Source organism: Scyliorhinus canicula, chromosome 5 (genome assembly GCF_902713615.1).
Source record: "Scyliorhinus canicula chromosome 5, sScyCan1.1, whole genome shotgun sequence".
Classification (NCBI taxonomy): domain Eukaryota; kingdom Metazoa; phylum Chordata; class Chondrichthyes; order Carcharhiniformes; family Scyliorhinidae; genus Scyliorhinus; species Scyliorhinus canicula.
The window spans coordinates 170,587,271-170,610,820 of NC_052150.1; the positions used below are offsets into that span (position 1 = coordinate 170,587,271).

General features: G+C 44.6%; 1 protein-coding gene across 1 annotated transcript in view; it reads left to right on the forward strand.

Moving 5' to 3' along the window:
• Nucleotides 1-23,550, forward strand: part of malrd1 (MAM and LDL receptor class A domain containing 1) — a 499,008-nt gene that overhangs the window by 132,329 nt on the left and 343,129 nt on the right. Inside the window, exons 12-14 of the mRNA XM_038796452.1 lie at nucleotides 2,219-2,392; nucleotides 7,243-7,366; nucleotides 22,670-22,822. Coding sequence (XP_038652380.1) covers nucleotides 2,219-2,392; nucleotides 7,243-7,366; nucleotides 22,670-22,822 — 451 coding nt within the window. The remainder of the gene's footprint in view (nucleotides 1-2,218; nucleotides 2,393-7,242; nucleotides 7,367-22,669; nucleotides 22,823-23,550) is intronic.

The following is a 23,550-nucleotide window of genomic DNA, read 5'->3' on the forward strand; positions in this document are numbered from 1 at the left end:
CATGCCTCCCACATTCAAGTCCAAATGATTAATATATAAAACAAACAGTAGGAATACCAACACTGAGCCCTGTGGAACACCACTTGAAACAGCTTTCCATTTGCAAGGGCAGCCATCAACCTTTACCCTTTGTTTCCTGTTACTAAGCCAACTTTGGAACCAATTCATCACATTCCCTATATCCTTTTATGGGCTTTTACTTTTTGATAAACCTGCCATATGGAACCTTGTCAAATGCCTTACTAAAATCCATGTGGATGACATCCACTGCATCGATCCTCCTTGTTACTTCCTCAAAAAATTCAATCAAATTGGTAAGGTATGACCTTCCAGGGCCAAGCTGGCTATCCCTGACTCGTCCATGCCTTTCTAAGTGATAATTTATCTACTCTCTCAGGATTGATTCTAACAATTTGCCCACCACCGAAGTAAGACTGAACAGCCTATAATTGTTTGGCATTTACTTTATACCATTTTTAAACAATGGAAACACATTTGCATTCCTCTAGTCCTCCGGCACCTCACCTATGTCTGGTGAAGATTGGAAAATAATTCCCAGAGCATCTATAATTATCTCCCTGACCACCTTCAACATCCTAGGATACAATCCGTCCGGTCCTGGCGACTTATCCATTTTCATGGATGCCAACACCTTTAACATTTCCTCTTTCGCTATGATTATTTTATCCAATATTTCACCCTGCTCCTCTTGGATTACTATGTCCGCATTATCCCTGTCCTTTCTGAATAGGGAGGCAAAAAAATGTTTAAAACTCTTCCCATATACTCTGCATCTTCACACAAGTTCCCTTCTTCATCTCTGACAGGCCCCACTTTCTGCTAACTATCCTTTTTATCATAGATTATCACAGAATTTACAGTGCAGGAGGAGGCCATTCGGGCCATCGATTCTGCACTGGCCCTTGGAAAGAGCACCCTATTTAAGTCCACACTACCACCCCATTCCCGTAACCCCACCTAACCTTTTTTTTTGGACACTAAGGGCAATTTAGCATGGTCAATCCACTTAACCTGCACATCTTTGGACTGTGGGAGGAAACCGGATCACCTGGAGGAAACCCACACAGACACAGGGAGAACGTGCAGACTCCGCACAGTCAGTGACCCAAGCCGGTAGTCGAACCTGGAACCATGGAGCTGTGAAGCAACAGTGTTACCCACTGTGCTACCGTGATTCCCACCTTTCGCTCTATATATACTGATAAAACATCTTTGGGTTTTCCTTAATCTTGCTTGCTGATATGTTTTCATGCCCCCTCTTTGATTTCCTGATTATTTTTTTTACTTGATGCCTGTACTTTCCATACTCCCCAAGGCTATCTGCAATGTTGAGTTTTTTGGAGCTTTCATAAGCTTGTGTAGTTTCACAGAGGGCATATGAAAATCCCACCTCCGTGGAAGCAGTTGGTGATTTAAATGGCCAGCTGCCTCCGTAAATAGTGCATCCACGTACCCCGGCCCAACTCCAGTCCCGCCCCCACGAAAATGGGAAATGCTGTGTTCGGGACAGGACTTAGAATTTCCAGCCACTTTGGGGATTTTTGCTATGCTGGAGAGGTATAAAAAGAAGCGCCTTTTGAGATGTGAATGATGGCCTGCCATCTAAATGGAAAACAAGTGAAACGCTTAAATAAAAGATAACAAAATGCGTGCAGAGATTATGGACCAAAATATTTGAATCTAATGGCTGGAATTTTACAGCCTCATGGCGGATGCGGCAAACATCCATTGACTTTGACGGGACTGGAAAATCCGACTGGTGGGAGGGGCCAAAATAATCCAGCCAATGTTGGTTCTGGAGGCATGTAAAGTGTGTAATTAAACATCTCAAACTTGGGTGAGGTTCGTTACAGCAGTGTAATTGGTCAAGAACAAAGAGGTCCAAGTGAGAGCGAGGTGGAACAATTAAAATGGCAGGCCAACGGAGGCTTGCATGATGCTTTTGGACTGCACAGAACACCTCTGATCAATGATTCATTAGTAATCCCGAGTAGTTTGCTTGGGTTCACAAGTAAGGTCAGTCCTTTGTTACAGATGTTCCTAATGTATTGTTAATTGTGGAACAAATTGCATCAGGAATTCAGAATAACAAGTGTTATATGGATCAAGCATTTTGTAATCCTCCAATACATAGTGGATTTAATTTATGTTTCAATTTAGTTATTTATTCTAAGCATTCTCTTTAATTTTGAACCAGATAAGGTTCTGGTACCAAATGACAGAAGGAGCTAACATGTCAGTATATATAAGGACTATACCTGGAGGGCATATGAAAAGTGCTGCCGACCTCGCTACACCAACCAGCAAAAGTTGGACAAAGTTAGAGATTCCCATGATACCCAGCGGAACAGAGACCGTGACAACTTTCCAGGTGAGGAGACCAAAGTGGTGAAAATGAACATTATAACACCCGGAATATACCGTTATCTATAACCGTTACTGTTCTGGAGAATCTGAACTTTGTTTTATCTAAAGTGGAGGAATTTAGGGTAAGGAAGAAGATATGGGGTAATTCAACCACACAAAATATAACAGAGCTGTGGAATAATTAATCTGTCAGGCAAGGCCATTAAAGCAGAAAGTGAAATGTGTTTAACAGACAACTGTGTATGTGTTCCTGAAGAGAGGAAAAGCTGAGGGACATGGTGAAATAGACTTCTGGAAGCAAATTGTTTTTCCTGTTTGTCCATATCGATGTACTTCTAATTTCTAATTTTAGCAACATGCTACAGCTAACGTGTTTCATATGTTCATACTAAGCTTCATGCATATGTCTCCATGTTTTTAAATGTTTGCATTGTTTTCAGCTTGGCTCAGTGGGTAACATTCTTCTATGTTCCAGCCCGTATCAGCACTTGAGCTTATAATCAAAGAGGACAGTCCAGTGCAGTAGTGAGAAAGTGTGGAATTTTGGGGGAAATACTCCCTGTACTAATAGAAACTCCAGGCAATCATCAGCGGATAACAGCAGCAGACTGTTTATTTAGAGACAAAACATGTTCATAGAAAGTATCAAGGAACATTACCATACCAGCCACCGACTCTAACTCTTCTCCTAGACTTGATCTGTTCTGCAGGTTTTAAAGGCCCCAGCAAACTGCTGGAATTGCATGCGTTTTGCCCTGACAGCTGGGCGTCACGTGGCCTCTGAGGTTTGCCGAGGCCTCGGTCGGGGAGGTCACATGACCCCCAGTGTTCACCGCAACACTCCTTTAGACATCAAATACATTCCAGTACAGGTCCCATATGGCACTATTATCCACTAGCCATCCACCTCGTACCAGTGTAATGAATGATTGTTAGCACAGATTGGCTGCTGCATTCAGCTGCAGCAGTACTTTCTAAATGGTGAAAAGCTCAGAGGTCCAAAGAGACTTGAAGTTCAACTACATAGAATTCTTAATGAATTGAATGTGTTCCTGAAACCAATAAAAGGCTAACGGATTGGTGATCCTTTGCAAATTGTGATGTGGGAGAATATAAGAAGGAATGGAGGGGGTATTTTGGAGATTCAGCAGGATGTTGCCTGGGATGGAGCATCTGAGCTATAAGAGGAGACTGGATAGACTTGGATTGTTTTCTTTAGAGCGGAGAAGGCTGAGGGGGGATATGGGTGAGGTGTAATCATTAATAATATTAATAATAATCTTTATTAGTGTCACAAGTAGGTTTACATTAACACTGCAATGAAGTTACTGTGAAAAGCCTCTAGTCTCCACACTCCAGCACCTGTTCGGGTACACTGAGGGAGAATTCAGAATGTTCAATTCACTTAACAAGCTCATCTTTCGAGACCTGTGGGAGGAAACCGGAGCACCCGGAGGAAACCCACACATACACTGAGGGAGAATGTGCAGACTCTGCACAGACAGTGACCCAATCCCGGTCCGTAACGCTGTGAAGCAGCAGTGCTAACCACTGTGCTACCGTGCTGTCCATTATATGACGGATTTGGATAGGGTAAATAGGAAGCAGCTGTTCCCCTTGGTTGAGGGGTCAACTAAAAGGGGGCATAGTTTTAGGGTGAGGGGCAGAAGATTCCAAGAGGGTTTGAGAAAAACATTTTACACTCAGAGGATGGTAAAAATTTGGAATGCACTGCCTGGGAAGGTACAGGAGGCTGGTGTGGTAGTATGACTAGGGGTATTACGGTACCTTGGAAGTGATCTGCTATTGGTGCAGAGGACTCGCTGTCCATGGGCCCGGGTAAGTCATGTGCCTCTCAGCCGATTGGCTGAGAGGTAGGTAGCTCCGCCTACAAGGCGGCATATAAGAACCCGTGCTTCCCGGCAGTCGGCCATTCTCTGTACGTCTGCTGCCGGGCACACATCTTGTGCATTAAAGCCTATCGTTTGGATCTCATCTACGTTTCGTGTCCATTGATTGTGCATCAGCTGGAAACCTCACAATCTTTAAAAAGCACTTGGATGTGAATACTCGATGGGTTGAAGGACCTTTTCTGTGCTGTAGGAGTCCATGACTCTAAGAAAGAACTGGAATACTCAGCAGGCCTGGCGGTACTTGAAAAGAGAGAACCGAGTAAATGTTTCCAGTCAAATATGACTCTTCAGAACTGAAGGAAGGTAGAAATGTGATGGGTTTATATTGTTGATATAAGGGAGGGGAGGGAGAACAAAGGAAAGGTGTGGAATAGGGTAGAGGGTGGGAGAGATTAAATGCCAAAGATGTCATGGAACAAAAGGCAAAAGAAGTGCGAATGGTTGTAGTAAAGAAACAAAGCATTTGTCCAGAGTGCGTGTTAATACAGGGCTGGATTCTCCGTTATTGGGATCCCCACTCTGTGGGGAAAACGCCAGGAAAACTGACAGCAAAAGGCCACAGATTCACCATCTTGCAGTGAGCTAGCTGTCGTGGAGCTCGCAGCTCTAGCTGCCAATACAGCTCCCCGCACTTCCGGGTCAGAGGCTGCGCATGCGCACGGCGGCTGCCTCCAGCGGCTGCGCCATGCTCCATGGAGGACTCAGCCCCTGGACCTGGACCGGCTAAATAGTGCCTCGCATCGGCTGCTTGCGTGCCCCGGACCGCCTGCACACGTTGCCCCCAGCCCCGAATGAAGTCCCCCCTGCCCGCCGATTGGCCCTCTCCCGACTGTGGCAGCTCCGGACTGACCATACAGCTGCCACGCGAGGATCACGGACAGTGGGACCATGTTAGAACTACGCCATCGGGAATTCGGCCGGATGGTGACAGAGCATTGCGGGGCACGTCTCAGGCAATGGCCTGAGGTGGTGGATACTCTCTGTGGCGTACTTCATGAGTACGCCGATTTCTATGGGGGGTGGGGTGAGGGGGGGGGGGGGGGGGGGGGGGGGGGGTGGGTAGAATTTGAAAACCGGCTTCGGAAAGCGCAGAATCCAGCCCACAGAATGAAAATGGGGGCAGAGTTCATATCACAGATCACAGAATTTACAGTGCAGAAGGAGGCCATTCGGCCCATCGAGTCTGCACCGGCTCTTGGAAAGAGCACCCTACCCAAGGTCAACACCTCCACCCTATCCCCATAACCCAGTAACCCCACCCAACACTAAGGGCAATTTATCATGGCCAATCCACCTAACCTGCACATCTTTGTGACTGTGGGAGGAAACCGGAGCACCCGGAGGAAACCCACGCACACACGGGGAGGATGTGTAGACTCCGCACAGACAGTGACCCAAGCCGGAATCGAACCTGGGACCCTGGAGCTGTGAAGCGATCGTGCTACCCACAATGCTACCGTGCTGCCACGGTAGCATGGTCAATATCGAGTACAGAAGACTATATGAAGGCTGTTTAATCGGATAATGAGGTGCTGTTCCTCTTGCAATGAGCTTCACTAGAATACTGCAGCAGACCAAGGACCAAAATGAGATTGTGCGAGCAAGGTGGTGAATTAAAATGACAAGTAACTGAGAGCTCGAGGTCATGCTTGCAGATAGAGCAGAGTGGTTTCAGAAAGAGGTTTCCTAATCTGCATTTGGTTTGGCTAAAGTAGAGAAGCTACTTTGAGCCTTGGTCAGTGAGAAGATAGGAAGTAAAAAGACAGTGCTACACCATCCAGACATTTCCTTTTGCCTTTTCTACCCCCACCCCCCGCATTTGCAATGGCATAAAACACATCCTACTTCTATTTTCCGTTCTGAACAAGAGTCAGATTCAACTCTTGGGGGCATGGTAGCACAGTGGTTAGCACTGTTGCTTCACAGCTTCATGGTCCCAGGTTCAATTCCCAGCTTGGGTCACTGTTTGTGCGGAGTTTTCAATTTCTCCCCCTGTCTGAGTGGGTTTCCTCCGGGTGCTCTGGTTTCTTCCCACAGTCCAAAAATGTGCAGGTTAGGTGGATTGGTCATGCTAAATTGCCCTTAGTGTCCAAAAAGGTTTGGTGGGGTTGCTGGGCCCACTGTCCGTGATCCTCGCGTGGCAGCTGTATACTCAGTCCGGTGGAGGTGTGGGCTTGGGTAGGCTGCCTTTCCAAGGGCTGGTGCAGAATAGTCTCCTTCTGCACTGTAAATGCTCTGATTATAACTCACAGCATCTGTTTTCCTCTCTCTCCAAAGGTGCTGCAAAGCCTATTGCGTATTTCCAGCACTTCCTGTTTTTTATTTCAGATTTCCAGCATCTGCGGTATTTTGCTTCTATAATAATATTACAAGGATGTTTTAAATGAAATGCTTCAGTTACAGTTACTTTCATTGTTGTTGATCCATGAAGTAAAACATAAATGGATGACTCAGCGGTTGATAATAATATAAGGACTAGGAGCAGGAGTAAGCAGAGAATACAAGAATAAAAGGGAAATATAAAGAATGGAATAACTGCCACCTTACTGAGAAGTGCCTTAGCATGTTTATAAACTCCTGTATTAATGCAAGTCTTTGTATACAAAGTAGTACTGTGCTCAGTTTACTAGACAGCTGGTTCGAAATGCCAGCAGCACAGATCCAATTCCTGTACTAGCTGAGGTTATTCATAAAGGCCCTGCCTTCTCAACCTTGCCCCTCGTCTGAGGTATTGTAAGCCTCAGGTTAAATCATCACCAGTCAGCTCTCGCTGTCAAAGGGGAAAACAGCCTCAGGTCATCTGGGACTATGGCAACTTTACATACTTACAGCACTTTACATACTATTTTACAGCACTGTGAAATAGCAACTTTGCAATTTATAATACCTGATTGTTGGAAATATATAATTGATCAATTTTTCTCATATACTTTTGTGACAGGTTATTCTGCAAGGCAGTGTCTCGGAAGAACCAAATGCATTTTTTGCTCTTGATGACATTAGTTTAAATCCAGGATGTGCTGTATCTAACACAATGATTCCTAATTCCATCATGGAACACAAAGGCAAGTGTTTAAAGATAATTTGTTTCATGTATTTAATTATCAAGTGACAAAAACACTGAAAGTTGTTTAGCAGTTTTGCAAGTATTATGTAATTTCTACATAGCCAGGAACTAATTATTATGTAAACGGATCCTGGGGTGCCAGATTTTACTGCTGCACTGCCTCACGTGCCGATTACCCATCTATCCACCAGCCAAATGGAGAGGTGCAAGGAATAGATTTGATGAAGATCCTAGAATTTTGGCCTTGGTTTTAATCACCGAGGTTAGGTGGATTGGCCATGATAAACTGCCCTTAGTGACCAAAATGTTAGGAGGGGTTATTGGGTTTCGGGGATAGGGTGGAAGTGAGGGCTTAAGATACAGACTCAATGGGCTGAATGGCCTCCTTCTGCACCGTATGTTCTATGTTCTAAGATGTAGATAGCAAGAGTTGGAAAAATTCCCAGCTTCATGCGCCTAATTCGGGAGAAAGTGTTTCCACAGATGGGATCTTAATTCCCCGGACGAGTGCACACTGCTGATTCAGGAAAGAGGTGAGAGACAACCCCAAGGACAGCTGGGTGCTGAGTCATGGTGTTTAAAAAGTCCACCTCGGTGTTGGAAATTTGGCCCGGTTATAATGAGCAAGTAAAGCTTTCTAGCCTTACCCCCTCACTCTCCATGTCCCATCCATGCCACCTTATGTCCCATGCCAGGATATGCACCACTCAACCCATGCCCCATCCATGCAACCTTATGCCCCATGCCAAGCTATGCACCACTTAACACCCATGGCCCCTCATGAATCTCATGCCAGACTATATCCTCAACCTGCATCCTTGCCCCCCCCCATGCCATCCATGCTAGGCCACATTCCCCCATCCACCGATCATGAGCCCTTATGGTCCATGCCAAGCTATGGTAATTCCTTGTCCATTCACCCACTATACACTATATGCAAGCAATGAGCCCTACAGTGACAATAGGATGTTAAAAAAAACTTTTAAAAAGTAATTCATTCATTACTTTCCTCCATGTTCAGAAAATACCTTTTATTACAGGGCAGTAAAAGTGTCAATCATCCAGGGCTTTTAAAGTATCAATATCAGAAACTGAAAGCACTTGAAACCTCTTACCCTTGTGAAAATAAACACCGACAGCAGGAATCAGAGTCAGATATGTCAATCAAGCAATATTTACTTTGGGGCTCAGGTGCTTCAACAGAGTAATAGATATCTGGACTCACAGTCAATCCTCACATAGAGTTAAATAGAGTTAAAAAGCAAGTAATTTATGGTGGACCTCCATAAAACACTTGTTCTGCCTCAGTTGAAGTATTGTGTCAAATTCTGGGGACCATAATTTAGTCAGGATGTAAAGACAATGTGGAGGGTACAGAAAAGGTTTACAAGAATAGTTTCAGGAATGAGGGGTTTGTAGGAATTTGGACACTATACTAAACTTCAGAGTGAATAAATTCTTGTTGAAGAATAATCATTGTCAAAAAATGATAATCAATAATTTAGAATGCAAACTAACTAGATTTACTGGACAATAAAGACATTCCATGGATCCTGGGGCTGCTCGGGATTTCTGTTCTTGGTTCCTTGAACCAGATCCCTTGCCTCATGACGTCATTTCATATTTGAACTTAGCTAACCTAACTCTAACATACAAACAAGCCCCTACCTATTACCCATTGACTGCAATGGTCCATACACATGCAAAGTTGCTAGCGCAAAAACCTCAGTGATGCTTCCCTATCTTTATAAGACCATAAGACCATAAGACATAGGAGCAGAATTAGGCCCCTCAGCCCATCGAGTCTGCTCTGCCATTCAATCATGGCTGATACTTTTCTCATGCCCATTCTCCTGCCTTCTCCCCATGCCCCTGATCCCCTTATTGATCCTATGCCGGGACCCCCCGCCCCACCGGGTAGGGGAGAATTTTGCCCCATGAATCAATCCTGTCTCATTACACAGGACAAGATCTTGGACCGCTTGTTCCCTCATAGGTTCCATTACATACTGTTCTAGGAAACTATCGCGGATACATTCTATAAACTCCTCCTCAAGGCTGCCTTGACTGACATGGTTAAACCGATCGACATGTAGATTAAAATCCCCCATGATAACTGCTGTACCATTTCTACATGCATCCGTTATTTCTCTGTTTATTGCCTGCCCCACCATAATGTTACTATTTGGTGGCCGATAGACTACTCCTGCCAGTGACTTTTTCGCCTTACTATTCCTGATTTCCACCCAAATGGATTCAACCTTATCCTCCATAACGCCGATGTCATCGCTTACTATTGCCCGGATGTCATCCTTAAATAACAGAGCTACACCACCTCCCTAACCATCCACTCTGTCCTTCCGAATAGTTTGATACCCTCGGATATTTAACTCCCAGTCGTGACCATCCTTTAACCATGTTTCATTAATTGCCACTAAATCATATTCATTCACGATGATTTGTGCCATCAACTCATTTACCTTATTCCGAATACTACGAGCATTCAGGTAAAGTACACTTATGTTGGCTTTTTTACCTCTGTTTTGAATCTTAACACCTCTATCAGTATACCTCTCCTAAGTTATATTTCCTCTTAACTTTTCTCCTAATTTTCCTTGTCGTTGAACCCATATCTTCATGTAACAACCTGCCGTGTCGCTTACCATGAATGTTTTTACCGTTAATTTACCGTTTTATTCCTTTTAGTATTACTGGGCCTATTCACTGAGCTCCCCTCAGTCACTGTACCTTGTACTGTCGCTCTTTCTGATTTTTGACTATGGCTTCTCTGCCTTACACTTTCCCCCTTACTTCCTTTTGCTTCCGTGCCTGTTTTACTACCTTCCAACGTCCTGCATCGGTTCCCATCCCCTGCCACATTAGTTTAAACCCTCCCCAACAGCTCTAGCAAACATCCCCCCCCCCCCCAGGACCTTGGTTCCAGTCCTGCCCAGGTGCAGACCATCCTGTTTGTACTGGTCCCACCTCCCTCAGAACTGGTTCCAATGCCCCAGGAATTTGCATTCCTCCCTCTTGCACTATCCCGCGAGCCATGCATTCATCCTATCTATCCTGACATTCCTACTCTGACTAGCTCGTGGCACTGATAGCAATCCTGAGATTTCTACCTTTGAGGTCCTACTTTTTAGTTTAACTCCTAACTCCCTGAATTCAGCTTGTAGGACCTCGTCCCATTTTTTACTTATATCGTTGGTGCCTATGTGCACCACGACAGCTGGCTGTTCACCCTCCCCCCCAGAATGTCCTGCAGCCGCTCCAAGACATTCTTGATCCTTGCATCAGGGAGGCAACATACCATCCTGGAGTCTCGATTGCGTCCGCAGAACTGACTGTCTATTCCCCTTACGATTGAGTCCCCTATCACTATAGCCCTGCCATTCTTCTTCCTGCCCTGCGCAGGGAGGCCCGGCCAACCACACCCACATGTTTTGGGCCTGTCCCAAACTTGCTGGGTTCTGGACAGCCTTCTCCGAGGCAATGTCCATGGTTGTGGGGGTAAGGGTGAAGCCATGCCCAATCATGGCAATATTCAGGATGTCGGAGCAGCCAGAACTACTCGTGGGGAAGAGGGCCAATGCCCTTGCTTTCGCTTCCCTAATCGCACGCCGGAGAATCCTGCTCAGCTGGCGACCAGCATCATCACCCACAATTGCAGACTGGCTCGCTGACCTTTCGGAATTTCTCCACCTGGAGAAGATTAAATATGTCATCCGAGGAAGGCTTCCTAGATACATGGGGGCAGTTTGTCAGCCACTTCCAAAACATGTTCGAGGTCAGCAACAAGGAGTAAGATAGGAAAACGGGAGAGAGAGGAATAAAAAGAGGAAGATAAGGGGGAAACAAAGATAGAGGGGGAACCAAAAGAATGCACAACCCCGGGGGGGGGGGGGGAATGAGAAAGAGAAAAGGCTCAAAAGTTACAAAAAGGGGAAGAGGTGGGAGGGGGGGGGCTCCCTTGTGTCCTCCCCATTTCCCTCCCCCCCCCCTTTTCTTCCCCCCCCCTCCGATCACAAAGCAAACACAGCTGAAGTCGACGGTGGGGGGGGGGGGGGGGGAAGAAAAGGGGTGGGGGGAGGGAAATGGGGAGGACACAAGGGGGGAAGTGGGGCGGGGGGGGTGTGGAGGGTGGAAGGGACACAGGCCGAGCCAGTGGGTGGTGAAATGTACATGAAGTAAATTAAGGGAAGGACAGGATAAACCTTTCTGTGCAGTAAAATAAATTAACGTGGGAAAAAAAATATATAACTGTTTATAAATGTGGAAAATGCCAATAAAAAGATTTTTTAAAAAGCATTGTCTGGCTTTCTCACTGGCCATGCCTTCACTTTCCCTCCTTCAAGAGTGACTCTATCACCTCTTCCAGTAAAGGAATGCTTCCCCTGGGAGTTTGGTAGAGTTTGAGAAAAGAATGACAACGTCCATAAATTATTTCTTCACCTTTCAATTTCTCACACTCGTGCTTTCTCCTAGCAAAAACTAATAAATGCTCCCTAATTATCTCTTGGACTCAGTTATCCAAATGGCAAAGAACTTCATATGTTGAAGCCTCTTTGATTGCAAAGTCTGAAGGAACATCAGAAATTTTAACAAGTTCCTGTACCTTCCAGACACTCCCCTAATTACAAAACGTAATCTTTTCATTAATATCCATTTTCACGACACTTAATCCTCTAAGAACTGCATCTATTACTTCATTTGCTGTTCTTTCATAAATCAGGATGAAGTCCCATCTTAAATAATGAATTGCAAGCTGCAAGAATAAATTTTCTTACAATCGTCTTCCTCTAACTCTGTGTGTCTCAGCCTGAAATACTGATGTATACAATGCCATTAGACACGTCACTGACCTAATAGTCCCGAGCTCCTGAACATAAGCCTGAAAGGCAATAGGTGTCAAATTGTTTGAAATCATCCTGTACTCCACTATTCAACTGTGAGGATTCATCTCATGCTGCATCTGTACTACGCCTAAGGAACAGAACTGTCTCGATACTATCCTCACTCTCTTTCTAATCTTCCAAATTGCTTGTCTTACCAACTGAAACCTGGGACCAGGTAGTCACAGCTGAAACTATTTCAGCTTTTCAATCTGTTATAACCCAACTGGAGGTCATGGGGTCTGTAACCTCAGAGTTCCTGCGGCCTCACCTGAGTACGATCTCCCTGGACAAGGGGGCGGAGACAACCCCTTTAACCAGGGGCCTCTGGGACATAAATACCCCGGCCCAAGTGTGGCTGGGCGCGGGAGGTCCTTTGGGAGTAGGAGGTGCAATGTGATCGATTAAATACATTTGAAATTCTCTTACAGTCATCCCTCCCATGTGGTCACTCACCTGTAACTTTACTTTGGCGATGAGGATGGGAGAACCAGGTTGACCATGGTCTCGCCTCCATGTCGATTTCATGGAACCCTTTCAAGGAGCCATGTATCTAATTATCATGAAAGCCCATTCGAAATGCATGGATATCCACCGAATGACCATGAAGACATCACGGGCCACTACTGAACGGCTCAGACAAAGCTTTAGTGTTCACGGGCTTCCCTAAGTATTGCTATTGGACAACGGCACCACTTTCATGAGTGGACTGCACCTTACCACCTGTCATTCAACGGTTTGGCCGAACGGGCAGTAGAGACATTTAAGCTCAGCATGCGAAAACAGACCTCCGGTTCCCTGCCCGTTTTCTTTTCTACTACAGGACAAACCACAGCCACCATCAGAATGGCATCCTTGGAATTGTTGATGGGCCATCGGCTGCGCACAAGGTTGAGCGTCGTCCTACCAGACATTGGGCAAAGGTCCACAACCTGCAGGAACACACCAAAACACGCTGATCTGGACCCATCAGGAAATCTATGGTGGGCGATGCACTCTACATCCGAAATTTCATCAACAGGGTGTTGCGGATCCCAGGGACGGTGGTAAAGTGATCAGGACTGGTCTCATACTCCATATGAATACAAGGTAAAGTATCGAACAGGCTCATTAACCACCTCTGCAGCCAAGCCTTACAGATCCTCGAGGACAAATCAAAGCCCCCCGAGCAGTGGCGCCTCTTCCTCCAGAGTAGCCACCTGTAATACTCAAGTGAGGCGGATGAGCTCCTCGATTTGGAGATGCTGGAGGTCAACTCATCAGTCCCGGAATCAGACATGGAGACTTTGCCAACAGTAGTTGAAACGGATTCAGTTTGACCGGCAGGCTCAGCGCAATGGAACCACCCAGACATTCAGTCTGCAAACGTTGCTCCCCGGTTCGTTACAACCCTCCGGTCCCAGAACAGTGGGCAATCAAGAGACAGCCCTGAGCAAAGCGGGCAAAGGATCTCCACCCCCCCTCTTGTCGTCAAGATGGAAGACGTATCAGACTTGGGAGGAGGAGTGTTAGAACCCTACATGAGGCCATGGATCTGTAATCTCAGAGTTTCTGTGGCCTCACCTGAGTATGACCACCCTAGATAAGGGGGCGGAGCCACCCCATTAAGCCAGGGCCTCTGGGACATAAATACCCCAACCCAAGTGTGGGGCCGGGTGCGGGGAACCCTTTAGGTAAAACAAATTTGAGTTTTTCTTATAGTCATTACTCCTGTGTGCTTGCTCATCTGGAACTTTTCACGGTCTCTACTTTACATGGGCTATGATCTGTCTCCCCGTGAGACCGCTTAATCGTTTCCCGGAGTTCCCTATGTGCATCAGCTAATGCCTGTCTGAGATCCATGATTTCCTTCTGACACTGTTTAAATAATTGCTTTACATCCTGCAACTCATTCAAGACTATTCCTTCTGCAAATCATTCCTTAAGATATCTGCTATCACTGTTCCTATTTCAACCACTATAGTTCCTGTTATCCATGCAGACTTAGACATCTTAGAGAAGTCTACCTCTATGAGAGACTCATATGTCGAAGCAAAATTGTTTAAGACCCAGGAAGTTGAACAGTAAGGTAAATGCTAGTTAATTCACAAAAGATCTGCCTATGGCAGCAAACTATTTACACAGTCCAGTCCAGTTGGACAACCAACCTGCGGTCCCAGTCGAGCCCAGTCTTTGTACTGGGTTCTTATGAGCTCCAGGGTATCTCCATGGGCCCTGTGGGGTTATTACACTCCTGAAAGTCCCACCTTCTCACCCTTGCCCCTTGCCTGAAGTGTAGTGAACCTCAGGTTAAAATCACTGCCAGTCAGCTCCCACATCAAAGGGGAAAACAGCCAATGTCATCCAGGACTATGGTGACTTTACCTTTACCTACCTGCTTTGCTTGTCTGGGCCCTTAGAGAAGGTTGGTGATCAGGTACCCAACTCAAGTTCGAAACACTCAGAAAAAACTGTCCTTTTTATTCCTTGACTTGTCCTTGGAGAATGATCATCCCTTTTCCCCCTACCATGCAGTGGTCTCCACAAACCGTACAGATTTTGACTCTATACTAAATCCCAGAGTAAGAAAATTCTTCTTGAGGAATAACATTATTAACAAAAAGAACAACACCTAATTTAGAGTGCAAACTAGCACGGTATATTGAACAACAAAGAGTAATAATTAATATTCCACAAGTTGAAGGTACAATACACAAGTTCAGAGCATGTGTCTGTCTTTCTATGGATCCTGGGCTTTTGGGGTCTTCACATCCTGGTTCCTTAAACTTGGCCTCTTGACTTACAATGTTCGCAATTTTACCTTAGTCAACTTAATTCTAACATAAATACAAATCCCTTGCAGTTTCAAGACTTCAACTCCCATGGCTCTTTTTCTCCCTCTAAGTCTCTCTTTCGCTGTGGTGGAGGCAGTTTTCTCTAAGCTCCAATGTATTACAATTTGATAATTTAAACTTTATTAATTACAGAAATGTGCCAATGAGGTAAAATCTAGCAGCCTTTAGTTATTTAAATCATTCCATGTGATATCAAGAATTGGCTGAAGGCTCTGGATTCTGCAAAGGATATGGGCCCTGACAATATCCTGGCAATAATGCTGAAGACTTGTGCTCCAGAAATAACCACAGCCCTAGCCAAGCTGTTACAGTACAGCTACAACACTGACATCTACCAGTGATATAAAGTGATGGAATGGATCATCAATAGTGCTACCAAGTTGCACTTAAACAAAAATAACCTGCTCACTGATGCTCAGTTTGGGTTCCGCAAGGGTCACTCAGCTCAGGACCTCAGTACAGTCTTGGTCCAAACATGGACAACATAGCTGAATTCCAGAGGTGAGGTGAGAGTGACTGTCTTTGACATCAAGGCAGCATTTAACCAAGTGTGGCATCAAGGAGCTCTAGCAAACAGACATCAATAGGGATCGAAGAGAAAATGTTCCATCCATTGGCTGGGGTCAAACCTGGCACAAAGGAAGATGATTATGGTTGTTGAAGGCCAGTTATTTTAGACCCAGAACTTATTTGCAGGAGTACCTCAGGGTAGTGTCCTAAGCCCAACCATTTTCAGCTGACCTTCCTTCCATCATAAGGTTAGTAAATGGGACTTTAGTTGCCAATTGCACAATGTTCAGCACTATTCATGATTCCTCAGATACTGAACCAGCATGGGTCTATATGCAGCAGGATCTGAACAACATTTAGACTTCGGCTGTGAAGTGGCAAGTGAAATTTGTGTCATACAAGTGCGAGGCAATGACCATCTCCAACAAGAGCAAATCTAATGATCATTGGCATTCCAAGGTCTTAGCATTAGTGAATCCCACACTACCACCTTCCTGAGGGGTTACCATTGAATTGGATCAACTATTTGAATACGTGGTTATAAGAACACGTAAGAGGATGAGGATTCTGTAGAACTAATTCACCTTCTAACTCCCCAAATCCTATCCACAATCTACAAGGCATGACTCAGGAGTGTGATGGAACACTCTCCAATTGCTTGGATCAATGCAGCTCCAATATCACTCAAAAAAGTTCAACACCATCCTGAATAAAGCAACTTCCTTTACTGAGACCCCGTCCATCCCGTTATACATTCACTCGTTCCATTATTGATGTTCAGTGACAACTGTGTACCGTCTACAAGATGCACTTCAGAAACTTAGCGTGGCTCCTTCAACATAAATTTACAAACCTGTGGCCTCTATCAGTGAGAAGGACAAGGGTGGTAGACCCATAAAAACACCACCACCTGCAAGTTGCCTCAAAGACACTCACCATCTTGAATTTGAGCCAAATCGGCGTTCCTTCATTGTTGCTGGATAAAAGTCTGAAACTCACCTTCTAACTGCACTGTGGGTGCACATACACTTTGTGGACTGCAGTGGTTCAAGAAGGCAGCTCACCACCTCTTTCTGATGCGTAATTACATCTGGGTAACAAATGCCATTGAAGTCCAAATTCCATGAAATATATATACTTTTTAAATTGATTGAATCGGGATGGGGGAATTGTTCTCCTTAAAGAAGAGAAGGCTGAGAGATAAGGGGTGGCACAGTGGCACAGTGGTTAGCACTGATTCCTCACAGCGCCAGGAACACGGGTTCAATTCGTGACTCGGGTGACTGTCTGTGTGGAGTTTGCACATTCTCCCTTTGTCTGCGTGACAAACCGAGTGCTCCAGTTTCCTCCCCCAGTCAAAAGATGTGCAAGCTCGGTGGATTGGCCATGCTAAATTGCCCCTTAGTTTCCAAAGGGTTTTAGGTAGGGTTACTGGGTTACGGGGATAGAGTGGAGATGTTGGCTTAAGTGGTGCTCTTGCCAAGGGCCGGTGCAGACTCGATGGGCTGAATGGCCTCCTTCGCACTGTCGGCATCCTATGATTCTGTAATTCTATGATAATGGTGTTCAAAATCATGAGTGTTCTGGACAGAGTGGATATGGACAACCTTTCCCCATTAGTGGAATGGTCAAGAACCAGAAGACACTGATTTAAGGGAAAAGATAAAAGAATCAAAGGTGGCTTGAGGAAAACATTTTTAACGACACGCAGCAAGCGGTTATGATCTGAAGTGCACTGCCTGAGAGTGTTGTGCGTGTCAAGTCAATGATGGCATTCAAAACGGAATTGAATGATCAAAAGAAAAAAAAGGGTAGGACTATGAGGACAGGGTGGGAAAATTGGGGCTAACTGAGTTATTCTTGCAGAGCGCTGGCTAAGTATCTTTCTCAGTTTTTGGCAGTGACAATGCACCTCACCATTAAGAGCTGCTTTTAATTGATGTCACAGAAGTCCAATTGCATGGCCTTGTGAACAGGCTTGCAGCCCATGAAGCAGCTCAGTAAAGTAGCTGCAAACCTAGATTCATGACAATGAGCTGCCAGAACCCCAGCTTTACCTGCTGCACTAATTTCATGTGGATTATGTGCCACATGGACAGGCAAATGCAATGTTCACTCCAATAACTGCACACTTGATGGTTTCAGATGTAATCAATGTTCTAACCAAAGTGTAGTGACAGATCACGCGTATAGAAATAAAATCCCCGCTTGATATATATTCAAAAGATAAATTACATTGAAAAGTTGTAAAATGTGATAACTTATGTTAATCACAAAAAACTTGATTGATTAACATATTTCTCCTTTTGTGACTCCTAACAAAGAAATGGCTAAGGAACTAAATTCGTACTTTGCTTCTGTCTTCACAAAGAAATACGTGAATAATATATTGGAAGTTCTGAGAAGCAGAAGTTTTAGTGAGGAGCTGAAGGAAATTAGTATTAGTGAAGAAATGGTTTTTGTGGAAATTAATGGGATTGAAGGCTGTTGCCTTTTCTTAGATTGAGCTGTTTCTCATATTGACCAAATGACCACACAACCAGTATGTTAGCTCAAAAACACAGTTTATTAATAACACAAGACTTGTATCTCTATGCAATAATACACACGCCTCCGTACTAAACTACACCTAACGACTAAGATGACCTTTACTTAACTTTGAGTGACTGGCACTGTGCGAGATAAGGCCTTTATCCGGGTCCACGTGGTCAGTTGGAAGTTGTTGGGTTTGTCTTAGCTGGGCTCGTCCTTCAGGAATGGTCATGGGTCCTTGAACTTGGTTGTTCTGCTGCAGTTGGTCGGACACAGGCCGGTCCCAAAAGAGACAGATCTCTAGTGCGCAAGGCTTTTTATCCTTCGTCTCTTTCAAGCCCTTTTGGGTGGTCCTTACTCCAGGTCCATTGGATCGATAGGGATTTCGATCACCCTCATTGATCTCTGCCAATCAGGGGGCGGATACCTCGATAGCTGGGCTGGTCCCAGCTATCATTGTCCCAGACAGGTAGGCCTTTCCAAATAAAGGGGGGGGGGGGGTGGCGCCGGTTAGTCTGCTACTGTTGTAACTCCTTGATTCAAACGCTATTGTCCTGGGGGAAATGGTGATCGACTCTTAATGGATACTAGTTTCAGCCAAGTCTGGTTTCTTTGCACAATACACAGAGGGTGTGTACCTGTCTGTGTCCCTAATTGACCACAATTCCCATGGTCCTTTGCAGGTGGCCATTTTACATGGCTACAAGACGGAAAAATCTCCGGGGCTGATAATCTTCATCCTAGAGAATTGAAGGAAGTGGCCCTAGAAATAGTAGTCACTAGTGGTCATTTTCCAAAATTCTTTGGACTCTAGAATGGTTCCTACAGATTGGAGGGTAGTGAATGTAACCCTGCTATTCAAAAAGAGAGGTAGAGAGAAAACAGGGAACTATAGACCAGTGAGCCTAATGTCGGTAGTAGGGAAGTTGCTGGAGTCCATTATCAAGGATTTCATATCACAGCATTTGGGAAACAGTGGTGTAATCAGACAAAGTCAGCATGGATTTACGAAAGGAAAATCAATCATAACAAATCTACTAGAATTTTTTGAAGATGTAACCAGCAGAGTTTACCAGGGGGACTCAGTGGATGTGGTTTATTTAGACTGTCAGAAGGTTTTCGAAAAGCTCTCACATAGCAAATTAATGTGTAAAGTTAAAATGCTTGGGTTTATAGGCAGTCTTCAGATAGATAGAAAGCTAGTTAGCAGACAGGAAGCAAAAAGTTGGAATAAATTAGTCTTTTTTTGATTGGCAGGCAGTGACTAGTGGGGTACCGCAAGGATCTGTGCTCAAACCCCAACTGTTCACATTATATTAATGACTTGGACAAGGGAACTAAATGTATTATCTCCAAATCTGCAGATGATACAAAGTTGGGTGGGAGGATGAGCTGTGAGGAGGATGCAGAGATGCTTCAGTGTTAAGGAATGGGTTAAGAAACATTTCAATATATGTAAACTGATATGTAAAGAGGCTACAGGTGGCCTTGGAGGCATGTGGTGTGATGATAGAATTTGGTGCTGAGTGTGCTCAAAGAAAAATAAAGGTGTTTGGGAAAAGTAGCAGAACTTTGACTCTTTACTCAACAGCAGCCAGAGGCTAACATTCAGTGGATTTTGACAGTCTGAGTGAGTGGTCACATGCATGGCAGAAGCAGTATAATGTGGATAAATGTGAGGTTATCCACTTCGGCAGCAAAAATAGGAAGACAGATTATTATTTGAATGGGTTTAAACTGAGAGAGGTGGATACTCAGTGAGACCTTGGTGTCCTTGTGCATCAGTCGCTGAAAGTAAGCATACAGGTACAGCAGGCAGTAAAGAAGGCAAATGGTATGTTGGCCTTCATAGCGAGAGGATTTTACTTAGGAATAGAGGTGTTCTACTGCAACTGTATAGGGCATTGGTGAGGCCACACCAGGAGTATTGTGTGCAGTTTTGGTGTCCTTATTTGAGGAAGGATGTTCTTATGTTCTTGCAGAGGAGGGAGTGCAGAGGAGGGAGTGCAGCGAAGGTTTACCAAGCTGATTCCTAGGATGGCGGGGCTGTCGTATGAGGAGAGACTAAATCGGTTAGGATTATATTCATTGGAGTTGAGTGAAAGGGGATCTCATAGAAACATACAAAATTCCAACAGAATTAGACAGGGTAGATTCAGAAAGAATGTTCCCGATGGTGGGGAAATCCAGAACTATGGTTCATAGTTTGTGGATTAGGACAGAAGTGAGGAGAAATTTCTTCACCCAGATGGCGGTGAATCTGTGGAATTCACAACCACAGAAAGTAGCTGAGGCCAAAACGTTGCATAATTTCAAGAAGGAATTAGATATAGCCTTGGGGCTAAATGGATCAGGGATATGGGGTTCAGGGTATTGAACTTGATGGTCAGCCATGATCAAATAATAAATGGGGGAGCAGTCTCGAAGGGCCAAATGGCCTCCTCCTGCTTCTATTTTCTATGTTTCTAACATAATCATCCCTGAATTTTGGAATCAAGTGATTATTTCCTACTCCAGTGGAGCAAGCTGTTAGCTTCACAGCAGCATACTTGAGATGTATTCAAGCATGAAGGGAGATGAAAATAAATATTGTAGATACCTGACTGTCTGGAAGCTATTAACTTGTCAATTACAGCCTACGAAAAGCTTTTTTCCCTTTGAAAGCCTCTCAGTTCAAAGGATCTGAGGGTGTTCAAAGGGTCTGAGGGTGTCTCCTAGTGACGGGGCAGACAAGGAGCTATTCCACTTTGGCGGGAAAATGTAGGGCTGGATTCTCCAATTGCCAACACCGAAATCGAAATCGCATTGGAGAAAAGATGGCTAAAGATGAGACTTGATGGAGGTCTTCAAGATCCTCAGGGGTATTGTAGCCATCTCAGATGACCACCTGCAAAGGACCATGGGAATTATGGCCAACCCAGGACTCAGACACACTCAGAGCTTGTGTGTGTATTTGCAATCCAGATAGCTAGACACGATCGAAACGCTCGCTCGTTTGCATTCTAATGGTCCATTTCCCCAGAACAAAAGGACTGTACTCAGGTAACCGATACAGATGCAGATTAACTGGTGCCACTCCCTTTGCCAAGAAATCCCAAACAGCCACGGTCAATGACCACTGAGGACATGCCCAGCCATCAAGGCACCCACCCCTTTATTGGCCAAAATCGAAGGCAGTGATCGAAGCCTTTTGAATTATTGGGTCCAAAGCTAAGGACCGCCCCAAAGAGCACAAAATCCCAGAGGGATAAAAAGAGACACAACCATGTGTTCAGTCTCTCTTGGCCCCGGCCTACGCCTAAAACCAAGTGTAGCATTACGACCAGAAGACAAGTTCAAGACCAACGATCGCTATCAGACGGATGAGCCCAGCAGAAATGAAGCCACTTCTTCTACCCAGCCACACAAGATCTGAACAAAGCCTTGTTCATCTGCGAAGAGCAGGTTGCCCTGAAGTTAAGTATAAGTTATTATAGTTGTTAGGTGTAGCTTAACTTGTAGTGTTTTATGTTGCATGTCGTAGTAATCCTTGTGTGTAAATAAACTATCTTTGAACTTGAACTGACTGGTTGGTCTTTGATCGATATCCGGTAAAGCCTTGTGGTGGTTTCATTTGATACCTGGCGACTCTGAAAAGCAATATTATCATTAATAACTGCCACATCTAGTTAATTTGGCAACAGTATGGACAGGGTAGATAGTGAGAAACTGTTCGCTCTCAAGAGAGCTTCAAGAATTAAAGGGTACAGATTCAAAATGATTCACAATAGGAGTAGAAGTGATGTGAGAAAAGATACTTTTCACCCAGAATGTGGTTGGCGTCTGGAATATACTTCCTGAGAGGGTGGTGGAGGCAGGTTCAACCAAGGTATTCAAAAGGGAATTGGATTGATATCTGAAAATAAAGAATGTGCATGGTTACTGGATAAGGCAGGGGAGTGGGACTAGGTTGACTGCTCTTCGGGACTAGGTAGACTGCCATGCAGACTTGATGGACCGAATGGCCTCTTTCTGCACTGGACAAATTCTATAATGCTAAATGGTGACAAAGTCCAAAGATGTGCAGGTTAGGTGGATTGGCCATGCTAAATTACCCCTTCGAGTCCAGGGATGTGTAGGTTAGGTTATGGGGCCATGGGGATAGGGCAGGTGGATGGGGGAGCAGACCTGGGTAGAGTGTCCTTTTGGAGGGTCGGTACAGATTTGATGGGCCAAATGGCCTCTTTCTGCACTGTAGGAATTCTATGATTCTATGACTATGAACCATAATAACTCTCTTCCTTGTATGTGAGAGGAAGCAAACGTGACCAGGGTACAGAAAGGAAAAAGGATGAATTAAAAGAGACGCTGCTGTTTCAACCTGAAGCAATTTAGGCCTGGAAGAATGTATTGAACCCATCTGTTACATTTTTTCATTTGAATTTAACAATTCAGATGGTGCGTTGTTGACGAAGACCTAATAGGAATGAGAAACATTGCATAAATTGCACAACAATGGAACATTCCAGAACTTTTTGTGTGTTGCAGATTCTACATGTACCTTTGAAGAGAATAGTTGTGGTTGGTTTGAGAAGGCATCTAATGACAACTTTGATTGGATCAGGAGCTCAAGCAGTGCTTTACCTTCAAATATCAGGAATCAGGCCCCTGCTCAAGATCACACAACCAATTCAGCTGATGGTAAGAATTAATTTTGTAAGACCTTTGCACTTTGGAGCTTTTTTGCTTTGCATCATATCGGTTCTCAGATTACTGACGAGACAATATTTGGTCATTTCTCAACAACCTTCCTCATTATTTTTACTTTATTTCCTTTCAATTGCACCTGATCTATAGTAAATCAGATATATGTGTCAATCAGTTAAGAGTCAACCACATTGCTGTGGGTCTGGAGTCATATATATACACCAGACTAGGTAAGGATGACAAATTTCCTTCCCTCAAGGGTTTTTACAACATGAGAGTTGTCATTGTCACCATTATTGAGACTAGTTTTCAATTAATCAAGGTGATTGAATTCAAATTCCACAAGCTGCTATGGATCCTCAATCTCAAAATATAGACGCAGGGTACAAAAGCAAGGAAGTTATGTTGAATCTGTGTAAAACACGGGGGTAGATGTTCCACTCCTGTTTTAAGCAGATAGAAATAGCGGAGCTGGCAGGATCGAGGGGGAGTACCAAAATGGTTTTTACGTCAGTGGAATTTCCCCACTTGATTGTCCCAGTCATTTGTCAGTGATGTAACGGGATTCCCACCATGCAATCATGGGAATTACTTTTTTATACATGTAAATATCATTAGCGGACTTCCCTGCTGTAACCTCCTCCCACGTGGGAAAGTCCCCTCCATGGCGGTGTGATGTCACACCGGTAGGGTTGAAAACACGTTTCTAAAAATGGGGAGCT